Source organism: Sciurus vulgaris, assembly GCF_902686455.1.
Source record: "Sciurus vulgaris genome assembly, chromosome: 8".
NCBI classification, from domain to species: Eukaryota; Metazoa; Chordata; class Mammalia; order Rodentia; family Sciuridae; genus Sciurus; species Sciurus vulgaris.
Window position 1 is genome coordinate 64,403,094 of NC_136468.1, and position 25,720 is coordinate 64,428,813.

The 25,720-nt window shown below is 32.2% G+C and overlaps 1 protein-coding gene across 1 annotated transcript in view; it reads right to left on the reverse strand.

Moving 5' to 3' along the window:
- Positions 1-1,276: 1,276 nt before the first annotated feature.
- Positions 1,277-25,720, reverse strand: part of PHTF2 (putative homeodomain transcription factor 2) — a 162,586-nt gene continuing 138,142 nt past the window's right edge. The window contains 14 exon segments of the mRNA XM_079150254.1: positions 1,277-3,725; positions 4,434-4,559; positions 6,706-6,801; positions 8,944-9,099; positions 13,703-13,789; positions 15,782-15,913; positions 16,126-16,179; positions 16,181-16,279; positions 16,281-16,400; positions 17,944-18,072; positions 25,304-25,387; positions 25,389-25,436; positions 25,438-25,509; positions 25,511-25,525. Coding sequence (XP_079006380.1) covers positions 3,705-3,725; positions 4,434-4,559; positions 6,706-6,801; positions 8,944-9,099; positions 13,703-13,789; positions 15,782-15,913; positions 16,126-16,179; positions 16,181-16,279; positions 16,281-16,400; positions 17,944-18,072; positions 25,304-25,387; positions 25,389-25,436; positions 25,438-25,509; positions 25,511-25,525 — 1,239 coding nt within the window. The 3' untranslated portion in view covers positions 1,277-3,704.

The following is a 25,720-nucleotide window of genomic DNA, read 5'->3' on the forward strand; positions in this document are numbered from 1 at the left end:
GTGGGTGAACCCCAGAAAAGGGATGGAAGCTCAGTGTCCCTTCCCCCATACCTTGCCTGAGGCATCTCCTCTATCAATTGTATCCTCATAATATCCTTTTAATAAATTGGTAAACAAAGTATTTCCCTGAATTCTAGGAACTGCTCTAGCAAATTAAATTAACTCAGGCAAGGAGATATTGGAATCCCAATTTATGGCTGGTCATTCAGAAACACACATCACAACCTGGAGCTTGCAACTGACATCTGAAGTTGAGGGCTATCTTGTAGGACTGGGCCCTCACCTGTGGAATCTGATGTTATTTCCAAGTAGATAGTGTCAGAACTGAGTTCTAAACACACCTATTGGTGTCTGCTGGAAAATTTGGTGTCAGAAATGTTATGCTGACTTGTATGTGAAAGTAAGATAAACATTCTGGTTTTTCTATCCCTAACAGTCTCCTAGACTCCCCAGGAAGGAAGTGCTGTGGAGAGCCAGTGCCATTAAACATTTGCATTTGTGGTATCCTTTATGCAGGATGGCAGAAAAAAGGTTGAGAATTAGTGTTTTAAGTAATACAGTGAATGAAAGGAGTAGTCATATTGCTCTCTTTTTGAAGTCTGAAGGGAGATTCATTAAAAGAGTAGATTCTAGTCAGGTACAGTGGCACATGCATGTAATCCCAGCAGCCAGGGAGGCTCAGGTGGGAGGATGGAAAGTTCAAAGCCAGCTTCAGCAACTCAGTGAGGCCCTAAGCAACTTAGCAAGATCCTCTCTCAAAATAAAAACATAAAAAGAGCTGGGGATGTGACTCAGTGGTTAAGTGCTCCTGGGTTCAATCCCTGGCACAAAAAAAGGAGCCAATTCTAAGCTTAAAGCAAGTTTGAAAGTGCACTTCAGTAACCCCTGATTAATTTTAATCCCATGAATACTCATACCAATCAGATAATAGAAATATTAGAATGCATAACCATATTACTGTGATCTTTCACTCTAAATTCATGGCAAAATCATTTGTTAAAAAAAAAAAAAACACCACTTTTCTTCTATGAATTTTAATATTCTAGGCCACAGCCAGTTTCTATATTCAAATACAAACAAATAAGCAAACATTCATAATATAAAAGCATTTTGGTAATGAAAAGTCTGTGTATGTATTATTACTCTTTCATGTTCTGAAATCATCAAAAAAATCCAAAGTGTTGGGAAGTTTTAAAAAAATATTTTTATCTCCCCAGATCTAAAGGTTGTAACTAAAGCTTATGCTACAGTAAATACAAAATTTAACACAGAAATGTATATGACTTTTAAATAAAGTCAGTTCATAGAATGTTTTATTTTAAACTTGCTGTTCAAACTTTCAAATACAACACATGTGGCAAAGAAACAACAGTTAACACACAACATCTGCCACGATTCTATCTTCAAACTGCCTTTTCTATAGTATATGATATGTTACAATTTCTTTCAATTTTTTACATTCATAGTATTCTTAAAGGCAGCAATGCCAATTTTCTACTTTGAAAGAGTTCTATTAACGTTCTAAAATTGCTTTAAAACGACAACTTTTTCCTTTAGTATTCTATAGTTGCCACATTAGTGACATAATTCAGCATATTTTAATAAGTTGTTGAGAGGTATGCTGTACTTAATAAATCAACTCCCAACTCTACATTAAGTTGAACTTCACCCTAAAAGAAGCATTTTCCTAAATCAGTATACTCGGCTATTTTCTCAAAAATATTTCCATTCTGAAATAAGGTTTTATTTTTTTCTGAGATACAAGTTTCATCTTTTACTCCTAACAGAACTCATGCCGTACTTTTTTTTTTTCCTCAAAATATATTTGATATATTCTGTGCAAAATGTTAAGTTCTGTATAGGTATGTACCTTATTTTGAAAAAGTTTATAAAATATATTTCCTAAAAACAACCTCAACATTAGACAATAGAGGAAGAAACATATCAGACAAAGCCTAATTTTTCACATGAGAAACTAAGTATGTTCTTAAAGCTCCAGTAATACATTCCTTGAAAAAACTCAGAATGCACTTTGGTCATTATTAAACATATTAAAACATAGGCAAATAAAACAAAATGGATTCTGTTGTTTTCTATAGAAAGAAAACAATACACAATGAGGCTGAATTGAGGCTGGTTAAAAGGAATGGTAAGAGCAAAGTGATATGACATGGCTCTGTTCTCCACACATTCCTGATTTTAAGATTATAATTTGGGAATTAGAACTGCACCAATCAAATAAATTATTTACAATGAATTATTTCAAATTCCTTAAAACATGGTAAAAACATGAAGATATTCAATATAATACACTTTGCACCAAGAAAATTCTAGATTGTTTCAAATAAATTCTTTGTTTTAGAAACCAGATGATCAGTTAAAAAAAAAAATCACAAAACATTTTAAGTTTCATGTAATTCCTAAAACACACTTGATTGTACAAATACAGCAACTTAAAATCAAGGCCCAATGTAAGATACTATCATATTTGCCCTATTTACTTAACATGCCAACATGATAAGTTCTCATTGGACACTTGGCAAATTATTTAAGGGGGTAGCAGTTAATTTTCCGGGTTAAAAGCATCTAAAATAGCCCTTATATAATGGAGGGAGTGTGCATGGCTGTGGGTGGGTGAGGGGATGCACCGGACTAAGTTTAGAGAATAGAATTTGCAAGCTGAAGCTGTCTTTTCTGAAAATTTGGATATAATTTTATAATTAGCACTCAAAGAAATATTTCATTGGTTCTTAACCTTACTCTTTAAGTTATTCATTTAAGTGTGGTATGAATAGCATACACTATAGTGTACCATGGGAGAAAATTATTTCACTTGAGTAAACATAATGTACTTCTGTAATATCAAGAGGCACTTCACTTGTGAGATGAGTATATACCTCACTCAAAAGGATACCACATCATGCCCTAGTACACTATAACATATCCCATATAAAGATACACATTAAAAGTAACAATTTTAAAAAGTGCACATTTTGAGCATGCACAGTTGGAGCTGTGCAAACAGCCCAGTGTTTCAAATAAATACAATTATTACTAATTAATTTTATCAAAATATCTTACAGTATGGTAACCATTTACAATTATTGCTCCATTAAGAGTTTTATCATCAAAGAGCACTTGTTGACCTGTTATATAATACCGTATATATTAATACTGAAGGGTGTTTAAACTGCAGCTTAATCAGTTTAGATCCTGGCATTGTTCCTAAATATATCAAGAGAAAACCTGACTGGATCTTGATTTGCCCAATAAAATGCTGTATGTGTTTAGCTGAGTTCAATACAATATTCCAAAGTTAAAGGATTTTTCCTTAAGTAAGGCAATTTCATGGCATTGATGGAGAAACAGTGCTTAGCAATGGCTTCTATTTTCATAACATCTTATTTTGTCAATTATTTATGAGCAATTACCAGGATCTCAAGTATCTGGATATCAGTTTTATCACCCTTTCAATAACTAAGAACATAAATGCTTAACAATAAAATATAAAGATTAAAATAAATGTAAAAAAAAAAAAAACAGTGAACAAGTAAAATAAATATAAGAATTGCACAAGACAGTCTGATGTAAACACTTCAATTTCCCAGCGGAGACTCCTGAAGTAGAGTCAGTGACTGCTTTCATGCAGCTTAGTCAGTACTTGTATTCTGGAAAAGAGGCTACATCTTCTTTTCTCTGAATTGTCATGACTTAATCTTCCACAACTAGAGAAAAAAGTAATAGAATTAATGATATTAGAGTCAGTTTTAGTATGAAAACTTAAATTACACCATATACTATTTTTTTATCTAAATTTTATTCACAAACAAGTGCAGGTTCTAATATTTTAACTCAATTCTTTTCTTTTCAAGAAAAGCTCACCTTAAATATAAACAAAAGGGTGAAAAACACATTTCTCATTTTCTTTTATAGGGAAGTAACCAATATACATATACTACTTATGTATGACCATTCTGCACCTTAACAGTTGTGCATATATTGGCAGACACATGCATTGCTATATAGATAAGTAATACATGTTTTGGACAACAATAAAAATAGGATTCTTCTTTCTCTTTATCAGCAAAATTAGATTCAAACTGTAGGAGGGAAAACAAAACCAAAAACAAAAACACTTCCACTTATACTACACAACAGTCCAATATATAATGAATTGTTTTAAAATAAAAGTTCTATGAATATTAGAAGCCATGAATATGTATCTTTCTTCCAAGTTAAATGTGAAACTATTTTGCTAATTGCATACAATCTTATCAAAATTATTCCATTGCTGTGCATATAAGATTTCAAAAGAATGACAGGGTAAAATAAGACCACAAAAGTGCAAGAGTACTAAGAGATTGAAAACATACACACACACACACACACACACACACACACACACACACACACACTAACTTGTAAGCTCTTACCTTTAAATTAAATCCAAGCAAGTCACTGATAACACCAGAAACAGCTGACAGGATGACAACCTGGGTGATGTTATAAAGCAGCGGATTCATTGTTAGCCCATATAATCTAAAGGGACTGTCCAATTCCTAGGGGAAGAAAAAAAAAACCATTAGCCTCAAATTCAGTAAGAACTATCAGTTAAACTAATTCAGGACAATATACAGTGAGGATTTTAAAAGACACTTCCCAAAAAGTTACAAATTATGGATGCTTTTTCAAAGTATAACCTTAAAATTGATATAAGTAAATTTTAATAATAGTTTTAAATTTCTTTTAAGAAAAAGTGACTTCCTTTAAAATAACTTGATAACTAAATTTGTTACCCCAATTGGTTACTATATTGATCTAGTAGCTATAAGGAGGGAAGGGAAATTTTTTGGTATAAGAGCTGGAATAGAAACTGAAAGAGAACAATATCTTTTTGCAGAATTAGAAATGTAATTAGACAAACTTTCAGACGGTGTTAACACATTTGTCAAAATGTCTCTTTTAATCAATTTATTTTCAAACACACTGATTAATTGATTGACTCAAAATTGAAAGTTCTATTTATGCCAGATCCTGTGTTGGGTTCTGGGAAGTTAAAATTCAGTCCCTAAAGGAACTTACAGTTTAGTAAGCATGGAAATAATCTGAATGACAGTCCTACAATAAAGAAAGGCATAAAAAGCAGGAGCCAGGGGAAGGTGCCTCTAAAACTTAACAGGGTGAAAGAAATTAGATATTCCAGAACACACACACCAACATGGTACATCTGAATTGCTACAGGTTGCTCAGTATTGTTGGAGCCTGAATACAGGGCAGTACTTAAAACTTGTAACACTGGCTATTTAAGGGTCCTTCCTTTATAAAAATTGTATAGATAGGCTGACACTAAGGAACTTAGGCATGTTAGAAAGATCACTGTGTCAGCTATGAGAAAGATCAATTAAAGAGTACTAAAACCAGGGGCAGGAATACCTTTAAGGAGCTCTATGTATCAAAAACTCAAGTGAGAGACAAGAATCTTACACAGGGGAGCACTGACAGGGAAGAAGGAATGAGTAAGACTATTTGAAAGGTTGAATTTCTTGGTTGTGAAACATGAGACAGCAGGTCTAATCCACATTAGGGTCCAAGTTTTAGACTAGGAGACTATGTATAATCAAAAAGGATCAGGAGAGTCAGGCCCAGTGGTGTACACCTATAATCCCAGAGGCTTGGGAGGCTGAGGCAGGAGAATCGTGAAATTCAACGGTGCCAACAACGGTGAGGCACTAAGCAACTCAGTGAGACCCTGTCTCTAAATAAAATACAAAATAGGGCTGGGATGTGGCTCAGTGGTTGAGTGCCCCTGAGTTCATCCCAGTACCCCACCTCAAAAACAAATCAGGAGTTGTGCTTTGTATGTTAGGTATTTTAAAACTTCTCTGCTCTGAAATTGTAGCTGCTCATCAATTCTCACCTTTGTAGCTTCCTATGGTCCAGCATAGGTCCTACATTCTGAAGATACCCAATATGCATATATCAGGCAAACACAAAACCATCAATTCTACTTAGGGTGCTTTTCCCATAGAGCATTTTACAAAAAAACAGAATTTGCCTATATTATCTAGCTTATTATTTAAATGTCAACATCTTCTTCAGGATACTTACAGGAATTTGAAAAAGAAAGCAATTTGCAATTTGTAATCATTTATTCTATTATCCCCTCATCCATCTCTTCTGAACTCTTTTAATGATGAATATATGGTGAGGTGCATATTCTAGACCCAACTGTTTTTAGTTGACAGAATTAACCATACCATCAATACACAATTAATTTCAAACCATTCTTTGAAAACTTACAAGTAATTCTAATGTATACTCATTATAGTGACTACTATTACTTTTTAACTCAAACCAAGCAAAGACTGTTCTGAGAAATATAAAGTGAAAAACTTCTCAAGTTAATATCAAATCTTCTTTGTTGAAATCCATTTTCTAGTGATGTAGGAGGCATAAATTTCCAAAGATGCCACCTATACAATACTCTAAACATTGGTAAGTCTTAATATATAATTTCTAGAGAAATTATTTTATTTATTTGAGTAATGAGAAGTAAAATGAAAATTGCATGCCTGTGCTCAAATATAATTTGGAAACAGTTTGGATAATCATGAAAACCAAATACAAGTTAAGATCCACAGAGACCAAGATAAAATGTCTGAACAGTATATTCTATATTACATCCATTTGAAATTCTGTTCTTACCTTTAGTAGTTTAGTAGCCAGTTTTAAAACATTATTCACTAGTGTCAGTTCCTCCTTTTTGTTAGGTTTTTTCTCCATTTTCAAGTAGAGGTTTATCTTTTATAAAAAAGAATAAACAAAAGTATTTAAAATTATAACCAATACACTCTCTTTTTCTTTCTTTGCCAGGAACGGAACCTAGGACCTCATGCATACCAGGCAAGTGCTCTGACACTGAGCTATATCCCTGGCACCCAAGCATACATTTTTAAAAGGACTTAAAAGATATTCTCCAAAATATTAATAGTGGTTCTTTGAATATTGAGATTATATCTGATTTCAATATTTTTCTTTAGGCTTCAGTGCACATTCAGTCTCCTATAATAAACATTTTAGAATACAGAAAAAATAACATTTAATATGTTTCTAATGTGATTAAAAGTTAAAAATGAAGAAAATTAGATGGCAGATAGCATTTTTTAATTAGTTCTAATTAGTTATACATGACAACTCATTGTACATGAATGCATTTCAACTCATTGTACACGAATGGAGCACAACTTTTCATTTCTCTGGTTATACATGATACAGAGTTACATACCATTTGTGTAAGCCTACATGTATATAGGGTAATAATGTCTGTCTCATTCCACCATCTTTCTCGTCCCCATTCCCCCTCCCCTCCCTCACTCCCTTCTGTCCAATCTAAAGTTCCTCCATTCTTCCTTTGCTCCCTGCTTGCCCCACCACCCCATTATGAATCAACAGTCACAGATCAGAGAAAACATTTGGCCTTTAGTTCTTCAGGATTGGTTTATTTCGCTTAGCATTATAGTCTCCAACTCCATCCATTTACCTGCAAATGCTGGCAGACAGTATTATTAAAAAGGTAAGATACTTTATTCCCTGGGTCAAATCAACTTAAAGAATAAATAATAATGAGGGCTGAGATTGTAGCTCAGTGGTAGAGTACCTGCCTAGCATGTGTGTGGCACTGGATTCAATCCTCAGCACCACATAAAAATAAAAAATAAAGGTATTGTGTCTACCTATAACTAAAAAAAAAATTAAATTAAATTTAAAAAAGAATAATAACTGGGCTGGGGATATAACTCAGTTGTTAGAGTGCTTGCCTAGCATGCACAAGGCCCTGGGTTCAATCCCTAGTACCACCAAAAAAAAAAAAAAAAAAAAAAAAAAAAAAAGTAATAATGAACTAAGAAATTATATTTATCTAATGAATCAATAAAAAAGAATAACTAGATCAATAAACTAAATCAATTGGTTTGTGATTTCTTAATTTGAAAGTAATTTAAAAGTATTTGTGTATTTTTATTATCTACTTTATAATAAGCAATTTTAAGGATATCTGCCCTGTCCAGTTTCTTTCTTTGAAAACAATAACTCCAAGCCTATGAAAGAAACATCCTATGGCAGCTGTACTTATCCACTTGATTCCACCTTTCCATCCCCAATATAGCAACCACAACCCCAGTCAAAGTTAGTCAATGCACTGCACTAGTGGAACTAATACAGTATCTGCCATGTACTGTAGGTTATTAAAAAGTTAGTAAACCAAAACCACAAGTAAGCCAAATTTATAGGGTAGCAAGTCTATAGAGAGGTCATGGGTCAGAAGGTACAAAGAGCAGAAATGAGAAACCATTCACCTCAAAGTTAAGTTGGAAGAGATGGCTATGTCCAATTCTATGAGACCCAAGTATATGTTCTTAGAGATCTTTGTTGGCTACTCTCCCTGCTCCCTTTAATTGAGCTCATTTGAGGGAGTTACTGAGTCTTTAAAATCAAACTACTCCTAAGGAAAATATTGAAACAAGCTCATTGGTAATACGTTTTTTATATAATTCTTATCAAATGGTGAAAGAAAAAATATTCAACAAAATCATACAAAATAAAATTAATCAACAAAATTATGCTTTAATCTTCCTATTGGATCAAAAAAATGCATACTTATTGCAGTGTGGCCCTGCAAAGCAAATATATCCCACTAATGGTTTAAAATCCATCACTTTCATAAAAATTCCTTCTTGACAAGTGAAAATGGGACATAAGATTAGATTTGAATCTGAATCAAGGCAGAAACATTAAAGAAAGGTTTTGCCCTTATCAAATTTTAAGTTTTGCTTTATAATACAAAAGACCTTTAACAAATATATTCCTAGAAAACATGAAATGAATGAAAATATTTTAACATATTATGTAGATTATAGAGATTAATTTGTAATGTAAAAAACTCACCTGTTCAGTAAGTAATATTGAGGTATTGCTATATTTTTTACTTGTTTCTGATCCAAGGGTAACAAATCTTAAGAGAAAAAGTGTTAATGAGATGCACCAGATTACCAGTTCCCAATTGTAGTGACAATCAAGGAAGATCTCATGCACATGAAGCAGCTAAAAGTGTATGGAAAAAGGCAATATGAAGCAGCAGTACTATTCAAATCATTTCATTTTAAAAGAAAAATTAAACTTTATACAGTTTATTCATAAGTGCAGTATTACATTTTCAAAATATTTATACTTATTATGAAATTCCTACTTATGAGATATTTTAAGTACCTCAAAAGTATAAAGAATAAAGTAATTTATAGACCAAGTTTTGTCAAATCTTAATATTTTGTAATATTTCATATTTTTTTAAAGTAAAATATTACAGATTCAACTGAAACCCCTTTAAACTTTTGCTTGACATTGATTTCTAACTGCCCCATGAGGTAATACATTTTGTATTTTATCTTTTCCATTTTTTATTCTACTGAAACTTTTTTTCAAGACTTACCCATGCTGATACATTAGCTGTAAATTTGTTTACTCTAACTCATATAAAACATTGCAGCAAGAGAATCAACTGCAATTTCTTGGCCTACTTTTTATCATTTAACAATTACAGTTTTCCTTATTATAATCAATGAGTAATAAACATTCTTGTATTCCCCTTTGCACATATGCAAGGCTTCTTCTAGGAATTAATATCTATTCATTGGATAGTAACATCTTCAACTTTATCAGATACTGCAACTAGTCTCTAAAACAGTTGTACCAATTTATATTAGCCATGTTTCAAATTTCCTTCACTCTCCTTTTTGTCTACACTTTCATAACTTTTAATAAAGTTTTTATCATATTTCTCCATAGGGTCTTACTTGTGTTAGATTTGTTCTTGGGAACCTACTATTTTTTCTATTGCTATTGAAAATGACATATTCAGTTTTTGTACGTGGCAGGGTCCAACAAATGATGGTTCATCGGCAAAATCTAGCTTAAAGTCTTTTTCTGTTTGTCTTTGAGCTATGAATACTTTTAATTTTTTTCCCCTTAAGAATGAAGAAGAGGAATAAGAAGAGGAAACAAGAATATTTCAGGGACTCTGTGTGTCAGACAAAAGTCTAAAATATTTACTATATGGCCCATTAAAGTTTATGGATATTGGGAAACTAATTAATTTCATTTATTAAGACACAGAATTCTTTAACTAATGGTACAAGATAAAACCAGAAATTGTATAACAATATGCCATGACCAAGATAATTTATCCCTGGAATATTCTAAACCATGCATCAAATTCCATTTGTCCTCATTTTTGTCTACACTTGTTATCATCCAACTTCTTAACATCAGTTAATTCTTAGGAAGGATGAATATGTTTCACATGTTTATTGGTTATTGGTCAATTTTGTTTCCACAAACAAAATTGACTTCTTATGTTGATGTTATATATCTGTTGATCTTGATCTTCTAAAATATATACCATGTTTTTAATCCATATCCATAAAGCCACCTGGATAGCCTTCAGAATTTCATAACATCTATGATTTTGTTTCTTCCAAAGTTCGTATCATTTATCCCTATCCTTTGTTAGTTAGCATCCTCCATCAAAATGTTGACTAGAGAGGGTAACTTTGTCTTGATTTAAAGTAAATAACCCTAAGATAATATCATTATATACAATGGTTAATCCAAATTTTTAAACATATACTTTATCAGATTAAGGACAGTACTTCCTAACCCTTGTATTATAAATCTTTATTGAAAATTTACAAATTGTTTTCTTCATCTATTGAGATCGCTCCATGTTTTTGGCTCCTTTAATCAACTAAAGGAATTAAATTAACGAATTTTCTGAAGTTGAAGATCTCTACATTCCAGGGATAAATTGGGATAAATTATCTTGGTCATGTCATATTGTTTTCAATTTCTAATTTTATCTCTGTGGTACTGTTAAAGAATTTTATGTCTAAGTCAATAAGTAAAATTAATAAAAGTTTTCCATTTTTATACTGCTCTTCTGGTATTGGTATCAAGGTTATATTAGCCTCAAAAATGAACTAAGGAATAAGTCCCTTTTTCTATTCTCCAGATCTTTTGTGTAAAATTAGGATCATCTGTTTGAATATATGATAAAAATTACTTGTAAAATCACATGGGTCAGGGCTGGGGCTGTAGCTCAGTGGTAGAGTACTTGCCTAGCTCTTGTGAGGCACTGGGTTTGATCCTTAGCACTGCATAAAAATAAATAAAATAAAGGCAGATTTTCCATCTACAACTACAAAAAAAAAAAAAAAAATTTAAATCGCATGAGTCAGAAGTAGTTTTGTTACTGGCTTTTTTTTTTGGTGGAACTGAGTATTTAACCCAGTGACACACTATCACTGAGCTACACCCCCAGCTCTTTTTATTTTAAAACAGAGTCTTGCTCAATTGTCTAAGCTGGCCTCAAACTTGTGATCTTCCTGCCTTAGCCTCCCAAGTTTGTTGGGATTTCTGTGGTATACTACTGATCCCAGCTTCTTTTTAAACTACTAAATTAATACTGCCTATAATTTTAGATATCCTCAGCTTTCCAACTACTTGTTGAGTCAGTTTTAATAAATTATACATTTCTATAAAATTCTTCACTTATACTTTCAATTTTAATGGCATAAGACAATTCATATTACTTGAAATTTTCAATTGTGCAAGGAGATTACAGTTTAATATTATGTTATTTTCCTTTGGAAAATTTATAAGTTTGTTTTAAACTACCTAAATGAGTATGGTGGTGCATACCTGTAATCCCAGTGACTTAGCAGGTTGAAGCAGGAGGATCGCAAGTTGGAGGCCAGCCTCAGCAACTGAGCAAGAGTCTCAGCAACTGAGCAAGATACTATCTCAAAATGAAAAATAAAGGCTGGGGTTATAGCTCAGTGGGAAAGCACTGCTGGGTTCAATCCCCAGTACCATAAAAATAAAATAAAATGCCTAAGAATACAAGTTTCTCTGTTGCTATCATTGTTTTCTTATCTGAGTGTATTATAGCTAGATCACATGGTCTGTATTAGTTGAGAATTATTTTGGTATTAGTTGAGAATTATTTTGTGGCCTAGTACATAAGAAAGTTTTTAAAAACCTGAAAAAAATCTCATTAATTCAGAAAAATTCATAATCTCCAGGTACAATGGTACATGTCCATAATCCCAATGACTCAGAGGCTTAGGCAGGAGAATCACAAGTGTAAGGGTAACCTCAGAACTTAGATCCTGTCACAAAATAAGAAATTAACAAAGGGCTGGGGATGTAGCTCAAGTGTTAAGGCACCCTTGGGTTTGATCCCTAGTAACACACACACACACAAAAAAAAACTCATAATCATTATCTCTAAGTGTTCTACTTTTTGCTCTTCTTTCCTCCTAGAATTCCTATTAGACATATGTTGGATTTCCCATCTATGTCTCAATATTGTTTTCACATTTTTCATCTCTTTGTCTTTGTCCTAGATTTTAGATCATTTCTTTTTCTCCCCGTTGTCTAAATATATCTTTCACTCTCTTTAATATATTATTGTTTATTGTGTTTCTAACATCAATGACTATAGTTTTCATTTTTCTTAAATATTATTTAGTTCTTTTTCAAATCTATCTCAATTCTTTTCTCACAGTGTTATCAATTTCTTTAATCATTTTTTAACAAAATTAGTTTCTGATCAGTCTATTAACTGAAACAGTTGGATATCTACTACTGCTATTTATTGATATGCTGGATTTTTTCCTTCATGTGTTTTTAAACCTCAGGGGGCTTTATCTGTGGAAATCCTGCCATGTCTAGGCTAAAGTCATATCCCCCAGAACTGACTGTGTTTTGCTTCTGCTAGATATCCAGGGGCCTAGGGTCACTTTTTATATTAACTTCTTAAAATAGGAATTACAAGATAAGACATATAATGCTAACTTGAATTCTAAATTTGTAATAAAGGCAGACCTACAATTATATATTTTTAAGAGAGACATTTTCCCCCTTTTTGTCATCCAGAGTCATATAGTTTCCTTGTCTTCCTGTGTGGTGGGTAAGTAAATATTTTTCTTATTTACTTTTTCACTGAAGCTGTAGGTCTTTGAAGGTTCTGACTTCAAAGATATTCATACCAAACATATTCTGGACAAGGTCTCATTGCTATCCTCATGTGAAAAATTTAGAGTCCATAGCACACTAAGATTGACAATGCACCTCACTCTCTTATCTTGCCATAGGATTAATGCATATGATAACTGCTCTGGTTTTCAGTTTTATCTTCATTTTTGATCTTTAACTGTTTTATGTGTTCAGATATGTATATTAAAAAACTCAAATATGGGGCTGGGGTTGTAGCTCAGTGGTAGAGTGCCTGCCTAGCACTTGTGAGGCAGTGGGTTCAATCCTCAGCACCACATAAAAATAAATAAAATAAAGGTATTGTGTCCTTAAAAACATTTTTTTAAATAAAAAAGCTCAAATATAAAAACCATGTGTGTGTGTGTGTGTGTGTGTGTGTGTGTGTTTATCTGCCTACTGTTCAAGATACAGAGATATATAAAATACATTTACTCATTCTACTGAAATAAATTGCCAAAAGTCAATTTCAAAACTTACCTGTCTAGGCTTATTCATATTATTACTTTATTTATTATTAGAAAGAAATATTATTATTCTGAAATAATATTTAGTATCTGATGGTTTAATCTCCACCTAGAACAAGTTAACTCACCTGAGCGCAACAGATAAACACAACTGAGATAGTCAATAAGAAAGCAGATGAAACTATTACATCAACTGATCTCTGAGGACCTCGACGCTAGGGGAGAGAAAAAGGAAAACACTTTTAAATATATTTACTAATTAGCAGCTAAATTCCATTCTTTCAATAAATGTGTTGATCCATTACTGCAGGTTGGCCATAGTTTATAATGCTAAAAACATACCTAACTAGTCAGATGAATTTTAATTACAAAGTGTTACTATTTCCTGCCAATTTGCAATATACTAAAAATAATGCTCATATAGCATAGAATTGTTAGCATACCTTTCAAATATTTTTGTCAAACACTACCATCATTTATTCAACAATTGTTTCTTGAGCATCCGTTCAAAGTGAGGCACTGTAATGGGCACCAGAAATAAAGCCAAAAACAAAACAGGCATCATCTCTATTTTCACAGGAACTAGTAGGGGAGTGTGATATCAAACTTGTGGTTACAAATGTATAAGTAAGCTGTGATAAAGCGCTATGAAGGAAAAGAATGGTTGCTTTGAGATAACTCTCAGGGAGACAATTTAGATTTAGGGGCTATGAGTGTGGGCCTGGGTCGATCTCTCTGAGGAGGTGATATTTATGCCAAACTAAAGTGCTGAGGCAGGATGGCAGAGCTCTAGGAAAGAAAGAAGCGCATGTGAAAGTGCATAAAGGAGGAATATTCATAGTGTATTTAAAGAACTGAAGCAGTTTAGGTTAGAGAAGTTGTTTCAAAGTGAGACAAAAAAGGTGACAAACTAGGGTCTATGTCATGAATAGCACTCTAAACCATATTAATATTTTGTTTTTTATCCTAAAATCAATGGAGAGCTTCCAAAAAGTTTTAAGAATTCTATGATTATATGAAAAGATTGCTTATGAAGGCTGAAGAAAGCACTGGAGAGAGGAAATATGAAGCCTTGGAGGCCAGCTAAGAGAAAAATGCAGTAGCAAAAGATGAATGATGATTTCAATTAGGGTGGTAGAAATAGAAACAAAGAGAAAAAATATATTTAAGATATATGCTGGAAGCAAAAAGGATAGGAATCGGTAATAACTTTGATACTGGATATCAAGAGAGGAAAGCTAGTATCAAGGATAATTTCTAAGTCTGGGCTTATATATTTTCCTTACAGAAACGTAAGCTCCTAAGGGTAAGGACTTTGATTTAATCGATAGTGAAGAGCACATGATTAACATTTAAATAAGTGTTACTGCACAAAATCATTCAAGTACTGAAAACAATGCAATACCTACTTAGGGGTGCTAATGATGGGAAATTTTGAAAAAATTCTTTCTAAGTTAAGCATCAGAGATCATATCTATCCTCTCCATAGATTCCTCACAGTGAGGAAAAAAAAAGTCTATTCCAATTTTTAGCATTTACCAATGAAGACTAACAGACTAAATAGAACAATGAATTATTTAAAATAAAAGAGCAAGTAGTGCAAACTTTTTCTTCTTCTTTTTTTTTTTTAACTTCTTTCATTGATACTTCAACATAAAAAGCACTAAAGATCTAGGTATGTCAGTTTACTCATCTTTGGGTCAATTTTAATAACAGTGTTTTGAATAAACATCCTTGAACTTGCCTGATTACTCCATATATAATAAGATCCATTGCTATTTAATACAACAACCAAAAAGATCCCCAGGCACAGGGAAAATTGTTTCTAAAACTAATTCAGATGTGTTCTTTTCCCTCTAGAATTTTCGTATTTTAATTCCACACACAGGAAAATTACTTAAAAGATTAAAGAAGTCAACAGGATAAAAAGAATGACTTAGAATTACAAGTTAATATTTTAAAATAGTAATAGGTCACAGTAAGGAGACTCAATGGTTAGATTTTTTTCAAGATTCTTTTTTAAGCAGTGAGCTCCCTCTGCTGGTTGTGATTATCATTCTAGGTGGAAACAAAATCCCTAATTCAGCACTTGAATGAGAAATTGGTAACTATACATCTTAAGACACATGCATACTGACAAAGAAATCTGAATTATTAGAGGAAGTCAGAATGTTAAGAGTAATTTTATCACTATTATTTACTTCTACCTTAAGATAGGAACGGAGAGATAACCACATTTTTATATTCTGTACTTTCTTCAGCCGGAAATGAGGAACCTCAGATTTTCGTGCCCTCCTTGCAGATGTTAAATGTCCAAAGAGTTTTGCAAAAAGCAGTCGCTAAGAAAAAAATAATTAAGATAAGGATTAATTTTCAAGTAGGTTATCACAGAAAATAAAAATATTGATCATTATGATTTTTTGCTTAAGTTCTATAAAAGCAGAACAAAAATAGGTCAAAATGACTTAGTGAAGTACTGAAATACTTCAGGAATACTGGAAATTATGAAAAGGATATTATATTATCTACTCAGAAGTCTATTTTATACCCACCTGTTATAAGTTCTTTCTGCTACACAGAGCAAGAAAAAGAAAATCCATATCAAGAGACACACGAACCACAAAACTTATTATAACCATAGAAAGAACCATGACATCTTCATTAGAACCAAATGCAATCACATAAAGTTCTGAAGCAGAATGTGCTTGTGAGTTGTTCCAAGTCTGTAGCTTGAGAGAGTCGGAAAACAAATGGGGTTAAACCCAGGATTAGAGAGATTACATTTCCAAAAATCTGGTATCCTATTCCTGGTATATGGCTGTTCACCTTGGGAGAGCCAGGGGGAGAGAGGAAAAAAGAAAAAAACATACATATATAAATAAATTTTGCCCTAAAGTAAAGTGAACTCTTATTGAGCCTTTATATATAACAACAGAGAATCATTTTGTTAAATTTTTAGTTTTAATACATGAAAAATGAAACTGAGAGCTTACTAAACATAAACTATAAGTCATTTATTTCTTCAGTTTTTAAATGATCAGATCTATAATTCTTTAAGTAGATTGCAAAAAGACCAACTATCTCATATGCAGATGGTTAGAAATCCTACACATCTCATTATTTTAAAAGCTAGAAATATTCAAATATTGCAATATTAGAAAATGAGATCTCATACACACTTAAATTAGATTCTTTAAGAAAAAACCCTAAAACTATACCTATCTGATAAATTTCTACCCTGTTTTTTCATTAGAGTTCATATACAAATATATACTTCCTTAAAAACCAGTTTAGAAAAAAAGGAGTGTGACAGGAAAGAATTAAATAGAGAGGGGAAGAAAATGTAAGATTATTTAAAAAGAGAAAAAATTAAATAATGGGAAAATATAAGAGTTTCAATATGCTAGGCTGGGATCTTAAATACCACGTTGCTAACTTTTCTCATATACTTTAGGTAATGAGATTATTTTAAGGTTATGCACCAGTTCACATATAGTTACGCTACAGAAGCACTAGAAGCAAGTCTCTAGAACCTCCCTAGCTGATTGGTTTCAATTGTTCACATGCGATATGAAATAGGGAGCATATTAATTTCTAGAACCAGTTATTTTAATTTTTTAAAAAATGTTTTAGTTGTTTTTAGCTGTAGATGGACACAATCCCTTTATTTTATTATTTTTATGTGGTGCTGAGGATCCAATTCCTCACACATGCTAGGGCAAGTGCTCTAATCACTGAGCCACAAACCCCAGCCCTGGTTATTTTAATTCTTGTTCTGCAAAAACAAAGACAAGACTTCTAGCATTAAAATGTACCAAAAAAATTCAAAACTGCAAGTTAAATTATACCTACTTGTCCAGAGAAATTAGGAAAAATTTTAAAATAATTATCTTATAAATAATTTAAAAGAAACTAAAATTAACATGTGTAGTATTTGTACTACTTCTTCAAACTTCTCAATATTTTGACCAATGTCTGCATTACTTCTATATATTTAAGAATGCAAACAAGAACAAATTTAAATTTCAAGTTTTTAAATATTAGGTTCTACTACATACATGAACCAGGAAGGACAAAACAAAAATTTTATCCACTGAAAGCAAAAGAGACAATAACATAAAACAGGAAAATTTTACATTGTATTATCTATTCTTGGTCAAGAGAAATGAAAACCCTAAAAGAGTAGAACGATTTTATACCAAATCATTGTTGAAATCACAGATGGAGCCAAAAACACACAAATAACTATTTTTTAGGGTGAAGGCAGGGTAGCGAGCAGGTTATTAATGTAATATTCCAGTAATTATTTTATATATTGACAGTCACTAATCTTACCCTTGAATGAAAAGAATAAAAATTTAAAACTCACTCTGTTCATTATCATTCCACTGATTTCAAGTACAGACATGTCTGCTTTCTTACAATCATTGCCTTCCCATACTATAGCACTTATTTTTTCTAATCCTGGGTGGGAGCTATGAAGCCAGGGCAAATGACTCTACAAAAAATAAAACAGAAATTGGTGGATCTATATATCACACTTCATAAATTAAAAGTATGCATATAAAGTTATATACAGCTATATACACAATTTAACTATGTTCAAAATAAAATTGACAAATACATTATCATTGTATAAATGGAACATATATATGTGTATTTGCTCTAACTACACATACCATTTTAGCTACAATAAATTCTAACTTAAATTTATTTTATATACTGAACAAATGGCATAAGAAATTATGTGGTTATAAAGATTGTAGAACTTTTCTATAACTGTATTAGGCAAATTATGATTCAAAAATATATTAAAAGGTGTCAGCAAAAGTACTTGCCAATCAGTCTATATAGCTTCTAGTATACTAATATTAAAAGGACAAATGGATGTCAAATTGCCCCATAATGATCAGTATCTAATTTACAGTGAAGACAAAAGAATATGACAGTTGAGATTTGAATCTCTGAAGACTAAACAGTAATACAATCTCTCCTGAAAGAGATTCTTCCTTGTACTTACCTTTAATATCTGAGTTTAGTAATTTTCTGATATTTTAATCTAGAATTTCTCCAAAGGATCAACTTAGGGTTTTTTGTTGTTTTGTTTTTGTTTTGTTTTGGTCCAGGTTAGAGAAAACATTGTAAGATGAAGCACAGAGAACTAGAAGTATTATCTGAAGTAGGATAAAGTACCTCTTAATGTTTTCAAATAATAATAAAAAAAAAATGAAAGAAAATTGAAAACTTTACTATGAAGAAGAACAGATGCTTAAGTTGTGTTTAGATTTATAATTAAAAAAAAAACTTCAAAATAGAAGAGCTGGATTAAAGGCAGAAATATAATTAAAAACACTAATCTCAACATAATTAGATCTTGAGAAGAAAAGTAACAATAAAAGATATTAGACCCCAAATAGGATGCATTTATTTGTAAATATCACAGTATTTATATGACTTGTAATTTTTTTTTTTACAGATTGATACACTTCCCACATTTTATAGAAAGAGTCGGTTTGCCACTCATAGCAAACCTCAGATCTCTGACATTCTAATAAATTTTATAATGTATCTCATTAAAATAACTTCTAATAATGTACAGAAGACTATTCTAGTTATATTATTCTTTAGAGGGCAAAAATATAATTAAAATCTGATACAGAAATGTTTCTGTAAATTTAAGAAATATAGTCCTCTAGTGGGAGTAAAATTGCACTGATTCATTTCAATTGAAGTTGACAATTAGTAATTTAATAATACATAAGAAAAACAGAGGTAGGAAAATTGTATCTCCTCCAAAAATAGATTTAATATACATTCGCTTTTATGCTATCTATTTCACTATTGAGAACTTTAAGAGCTGGGAGGTACTAGTCATTAACTACCACTTAATTCTGTCAAATGATGCTTCATAATATATTCCTAAAATATTCTAATTTGGGATAGAAAATAATTTGCACCAAAACATGTTATCAACTTTCTCTGAAAACTGAATAACAGGAAACATAATGGAAACAAAAAACTAGAAACAAGAAGCTGAATGGAAAGAGAGTTAAGCCTGGGAGGCAACAGATTCTAACCATAGTATTACAGATTTTATTTTTTAACTCAGTCTAACAGGAGTTAAAGGTCTTCCCGATTACCTTAAAGAAAGGTATATCAATAAGATTGATCAATCTGGAGAGAGAAATAGGATATCAAGAAGTTCTTTACTGTCCTTCCAAAAGTACTTATTTTGTACCCAATTACCTCACCAGTTACTCTAACCAGTCTTTTCTGTCATTTTCTTAGTCCAAAAAATCAAAATGTAAAGAAACAGCAATTAGAATTTTAAAAGTTAATTAAAAGAATTCTCCTTTCCCTCCCTCCCCTTCCCCTCTCTCTATGAAATATATACTGAAAAACAGTCTTACTGAAACATGGAATGGAGAAGAGATGAAACAGCCCCCTTTTAAAAGGCTCTGGGGAAACACAGCAAACAATTTCATTTTACGATTTGTTCACATAGGGTCTTCTTAAGTTTTTTCAAACTCAAATTGAACTCCTTTCAGGATTTGTTCTTCCCCACCTTCAAGCAAATCTAAACTGTTTTACTCTCTTATTCATTCAAAACTGCCTGAAAACCTTAACCCTTAAAAGATGGCATGTTTTATTTCAAATAAATTCACCCTGACAACTGCTTCACTGATGTTTACAACTGGGGGAGTATAGCCATTAAAATGTAGCTTCACCTACTAAAAAGTCACTTGATCATGGCTTTATGTTTTATTATGTATCAGTAATGATGAGAGAAGAAAAACCTCCTATGGAATAGCTTGTTACTATTTACAAAGAAAATAAACAATAAAACAAAACTATACATTTGGGACTAACCTGAATAGAACAAGTTTTTTCATAAGGAGGGATTTTACTTCTTTATGGTGGGCAGAAAAGAGTCCTGCAAACTTAACATAAACCTTGATCAAACAAGAAAAAATATCTGCTAACTTTTCATTAAAAAGAACTAATTTCTATTACCTGATTACTAGTAAAACTGAAAACATGATGCTATCGGGGGCAGGGGGGGGGGGCACTGAGAATGTGTGCGTAAAAATTGAGTCTTTAATCCAAAAGCAAAACCAATAATGTGCCTAGGGTACCATAATGTGGCAGAATGGAATATTAAAATTTTAATTTTACAAAAAAAGAAGAATAGTGTGGGCCCCATTTATTCTGATAACCATCACGAAACACTTTTTTAACCATTTAAGGAAAATCTAATTGGCATGCTTTGAAAGAAAAGTTAATTTTTTCATGTATTCAGTCAGCTAGTACTTATTAAACACAAACTACATACCAAGTAATGTGTGATACAATAAGGCAAAATACACATGATACCCACCTTCAACTGTCCTATGGTATCTCTGGGAAAACACTCCCTCCAATCTTAATTCCAGTTATTAATCTCAGAGATTTAGGTGAGTATTCACAGGACTGCATCCAAAGACCCAATATTTTCATGAATTGTTATTATTTTCCCATTTTTTTTTTCAAATCCAGAAGACCCTTCAGGTATTCCCTATGGCCAGGCACCACACAGAATTGCTGTACTTTGAAATGAGTCATTGACCACAACCTCCCATCCTTCCAGGTCTCTCAAACCTTCAATTCTAAAACATTTGTTCCTTGAACACACTTGCCTTTGGACTTGTAAGTTCCTTCCTGGTTTCATTTGGCTTCTCAATCTGACTTATCCAGGCTCCCACCAAACCTATTATTTTAATCTTCAATCTCTCCTGTCTTTTGAATAGTAATTATTTATTGAGCACCTAATCTGTTTGAGACTTTAGGCACAGCTTACAATTTAGGGCCTTAATTTTCTCATTTATAAGATGAAAAATAAACTGCAACTGCCACAGACTGTGAGAACTACATGAAATAATGCATCTAGATTATTTTGCAAAGGGTCTGGCATATAGTAAATGCTTATTAAATGTTGGTTGTTACTATGATTTTTAAGGATATCCTAGACAATATTATATAACTGTGCTGAATAGGCAACTGCAAATTCATGGTTTTCAGATTCCAGCTAGACCCTCAAAAATATGGCTGTATGATTCTTTAATGTGTTCATTGCCTTGAATACATAATACACATATCTCATTCTTGTGTCTCCACTTCGCAACAAATAACTTCAAGCCATAGATCCTTATGTCAGTTTCCGTCTTGTCATAGGCCTCTTGGTCTTTGTAGCCTAACAAAACAGATATCGTCAGACAATAACTCTCTCATGCTCTTGCCTGCCTCATGTACTATCTCTTATCCCAGCAGAGCTGTATTCCTCTCTGTCAAACACTAAGCTTTCTGACTCTCCTCCAGAATCCTAAGAAACCCTCATTCCACCAATCAAGTTTTTCTTCTGTACCTCTTTCAATTCTTCCCTAGTGGTCTTCTTATATGTACATAATTATGCTCAATATCTTGCATCTTAGGGGATAAAGACCAAAACACTCATTCCATCTAACACTGCCTCATTTTCTCCAAACTTTCATGGCCACATTTCATAAAACCTATTTATTCACACTTTTCAACTCCTGCAGTGAAGCTTTCTTTCCCTATCACTTTTCCTACATCCAAAGCCAAAACCAGTATTTGTTAACTGAAATGTTCAATTAGATGAAGAATAAGTTAACTTTATCATATTTTACCTTTCCTAACCTCCATCTGCTCCAGATATTTCAACAAATAAAATATTACCAGGTAAAACTGAAAAACTATTTTGTATCCCTCTCTTGCTAGATTCTCTTTCCTTTATTCCCTAGATCCATTAACCATAATTGGTTTTTTATTATTTCCTTGCATGTTTTTATATTCCTACTGCTTTTTATTCATCTATGACATATAATAAAATGGCATTGTTTTAAAACTTTATGTAAATGGTACACTCTATATACTGCAAATTGATTCTTTTCATTCAAAAAACCGAATTTATAGTTAAAAAATTATATTCACAGAATTATTTTTGGTTGATATATATAGAGCTAAGTACAATTATATTATATGCAGTGAGTTTATTAATTTTCCTATGATTGGATCTTGTTACACTGTTTTTACTATCATACACAAAGAATTTTTTGTCTCCCCTGTGAATATCTTCTAAAGTTTCACTGAAGTGGATGAAAGGATCCTAGAGTATTCAGACCTCTGATTTTACTATGTAATGACAAACTGTTTCAAAGCAATTGAACAAATTTATACTAACATCACCATTCAATAAGAGTTCTTTCTTCACATTTCTTGCCAATACTGGAAATTTATCAGACTTCTCAAATTTTGACAATCTAGTCAATATGAAATGGTATCTCACTGTAATTTACATTTGACTGACTACTAGCAAACTAACCATTTTTACTTATAAATTTCTTACTCATCCAGGTGAGCTGCCTGTTTCATTTTTCTATGATTCATTTGTCTTTTACTTACTTCTTCTATAGGAGTTCTTGATGTGTTCTGTACAGTAACACTTTAATAGTTATTGTGTTAGAAAATATCTTCTACCAGTCTGTGACTTGTTTAATAATCTTTATGCTTTACAGCCTATATTTTAAATTTTAAGTATTAGATTTATCATTTCCCCATTTTTTGTATGTACTTATATTTTATTTTTATATTTTAAACTGAGACAAACAAACTTTTAGCCTACATTTTCTTTTCAAATGTTCTAAATTTTTTGTTTCTTCACATTCAGGGACAATGTTAAATAAATTTTTATGTATGGATAATCACCTGACCTACCCTCATATAGTCCATCGTTTCCCCACTGAGTTGTAATATCATTTATGTCATATATTAGGGGATTCATATAAGCTTGTGTCTATTCTAGATTTTCTATTCTGTTGCACTAGTCTATTTATATATCCACATCAAACTTTTTTTTTTTTTGGTACTAGAGATTGTACCCAAGAGCACTTTACCAGTGCTACATCATCAGTCATTTTAATTTTTTAAAATTTTGAGACAGGGTCTTGCTAGGTTGCTGAGAGCCCAGCTAAATTGCTGAGGTTGGATAGAACTTTCAATCCTCCTGCTTAAGCCTCTTCAAGTCACAGATTATAGGAGTGGGCTACCACACCCCACCCATATCATCATACTATCTTGAAGTTTTAAATGTAAAGTAAAACTAGCAGGAAAATTCTCCTGTTGTACTTCAAAACAGTTTTTGCTCTTCTTGACTTTAAATCAGAATATAAGTCTGACCAAAAACAGTCAGTCAGAAAAAATGAAGAAACAAGCTGTTTGAATTGTGACAGAAAAAGCAGTTACAATGGGCATCTCTGCCTGGTACCTGCCTTCAATAAAAATGATAAAAATTTTATCATCGAGTATGACAGATTTTAAGAAGGGCTATAAACTGAATGTTTGTGTCCTCACCTGCCCACCCACCTCCATCCAGGCCAAATTCATACAGTGAAGCCTGATATCCACAAAGTAAAGGTATTTGGAGGTGGAAACAATTAGGTAAATGGATAGAACCCTTATGAGAGAGATTAATGCCAGAGCTAGCTCACTGTTTTAGGGGAAGATACATTTTAACACACAATGATCTATATAAACCACAATGATCTATATAAATGATCTATATTTAACCACAATGATCTATATATAAAGGAACTTTACCCAGACTCGGACAATGTTAGCACCCTTATCTGGCGTTCCAGCTACCAGAATTGTGAGAAACAAATGTTGTTTGTTTCACAGTCTACACAGTCTGTGGTATCCTGTGATAGCAGAAGGTTCTTTAATAATTAACTTTCATCAGATTAAGATTATCTTCTATCTCTAGTTTTCTAAACTAAACTGGTTTCGTTGATAGAATCTGATGAATAAGATAAGAGAAAGAAGGTGAGAAAGATGGAGAATTTTTAATAACCATCACGTGTCTATACTGGTGAGTGGACAGAGATGACACTCAAAATTCTGAGCACAATTAAAGAAAAAAAGATTTTCACGGGAAATTTGGTTAAATTTAAGATACTGATGAAACATTTAAATGAAGGTACCCTATAGAACTATACACTGTTCAATAGAGTACTTATTCACGTAACTATTCAGCACTTGAAATATGGCTAATCCAAAATGAAATGTGCTTTAAGGGTTCATTTTGTATTTTGTAGATTTAGTATAAAAAATGTAAAATCTTCATTATTTTTCATACTAATTATATGTTAAAGGGATAATACTCTGAATATATCCAGATATACAAAACATTAGAATTAATTTCACCTTTTTAAATATTTTTAATGAGACTAATGGAAAATTTTTAAATTATACATGTGATTCTTATATTTCTACTGGGCAGCAAGACTACAGATGCTTGATAATACAAATGTCATATTTGTGAAATGAAGATCTGTGAATCATAATCTTATAGGTAGAGTTCAGGCCCAAGTATACATGAAAGTGACCATGAAATGTGTTGAATGAGAAAAGGTCTCATGTATTTAAAACACAATTTGACTTACAAAACTCCATTTACCAATAACTTCTCAGGAATATAAATGTGTGCAAGGTAAGACACACAACCAACCATAACTACTGAGATTCTATACGCTAATGAAGCCAAACCAAAGCTCACACACAAAAAAAAGAACATTATTTTAATTGAATGTTTTTTCTTTATCCCTGTAAAAACTGTACATGCATTCAAAGGAGCTCAACTGAGAGCCCCACATAATTCAACACTATAAACTAACCTGATGAAAAGGGTCGTCTCTATATTCTTTTTTCACACATGGATTAATTTGAGGATTTTCCACATCTGTCTCACTGGTACAAGAATGAACGGCATTCTGCACAATGTAACAAGTCTTCCCATAATACATCTTGCTGTCTCAGATTCTGGCCTTGTGCTCTCAGATCCTGTCTGGAACTTGAAACAGCGAGAGCTGCAACTAGTACCCCGATTTAGGGGCATCCTGAAATCAAGATATCTTTGACATTAATACAATTTATGTACCCTTTCCACTCAAAGGATTCTGTCAGAACCATATATTGTTACTTTTTCTAAAACAACGAACACACTGTCAAAGGACAGTGAGCAAGAGAAAAAACCTTAAAAATACATATTAATCTTTAAGGAGTAACAAAGTGTCTCACATCAAAATGTATTT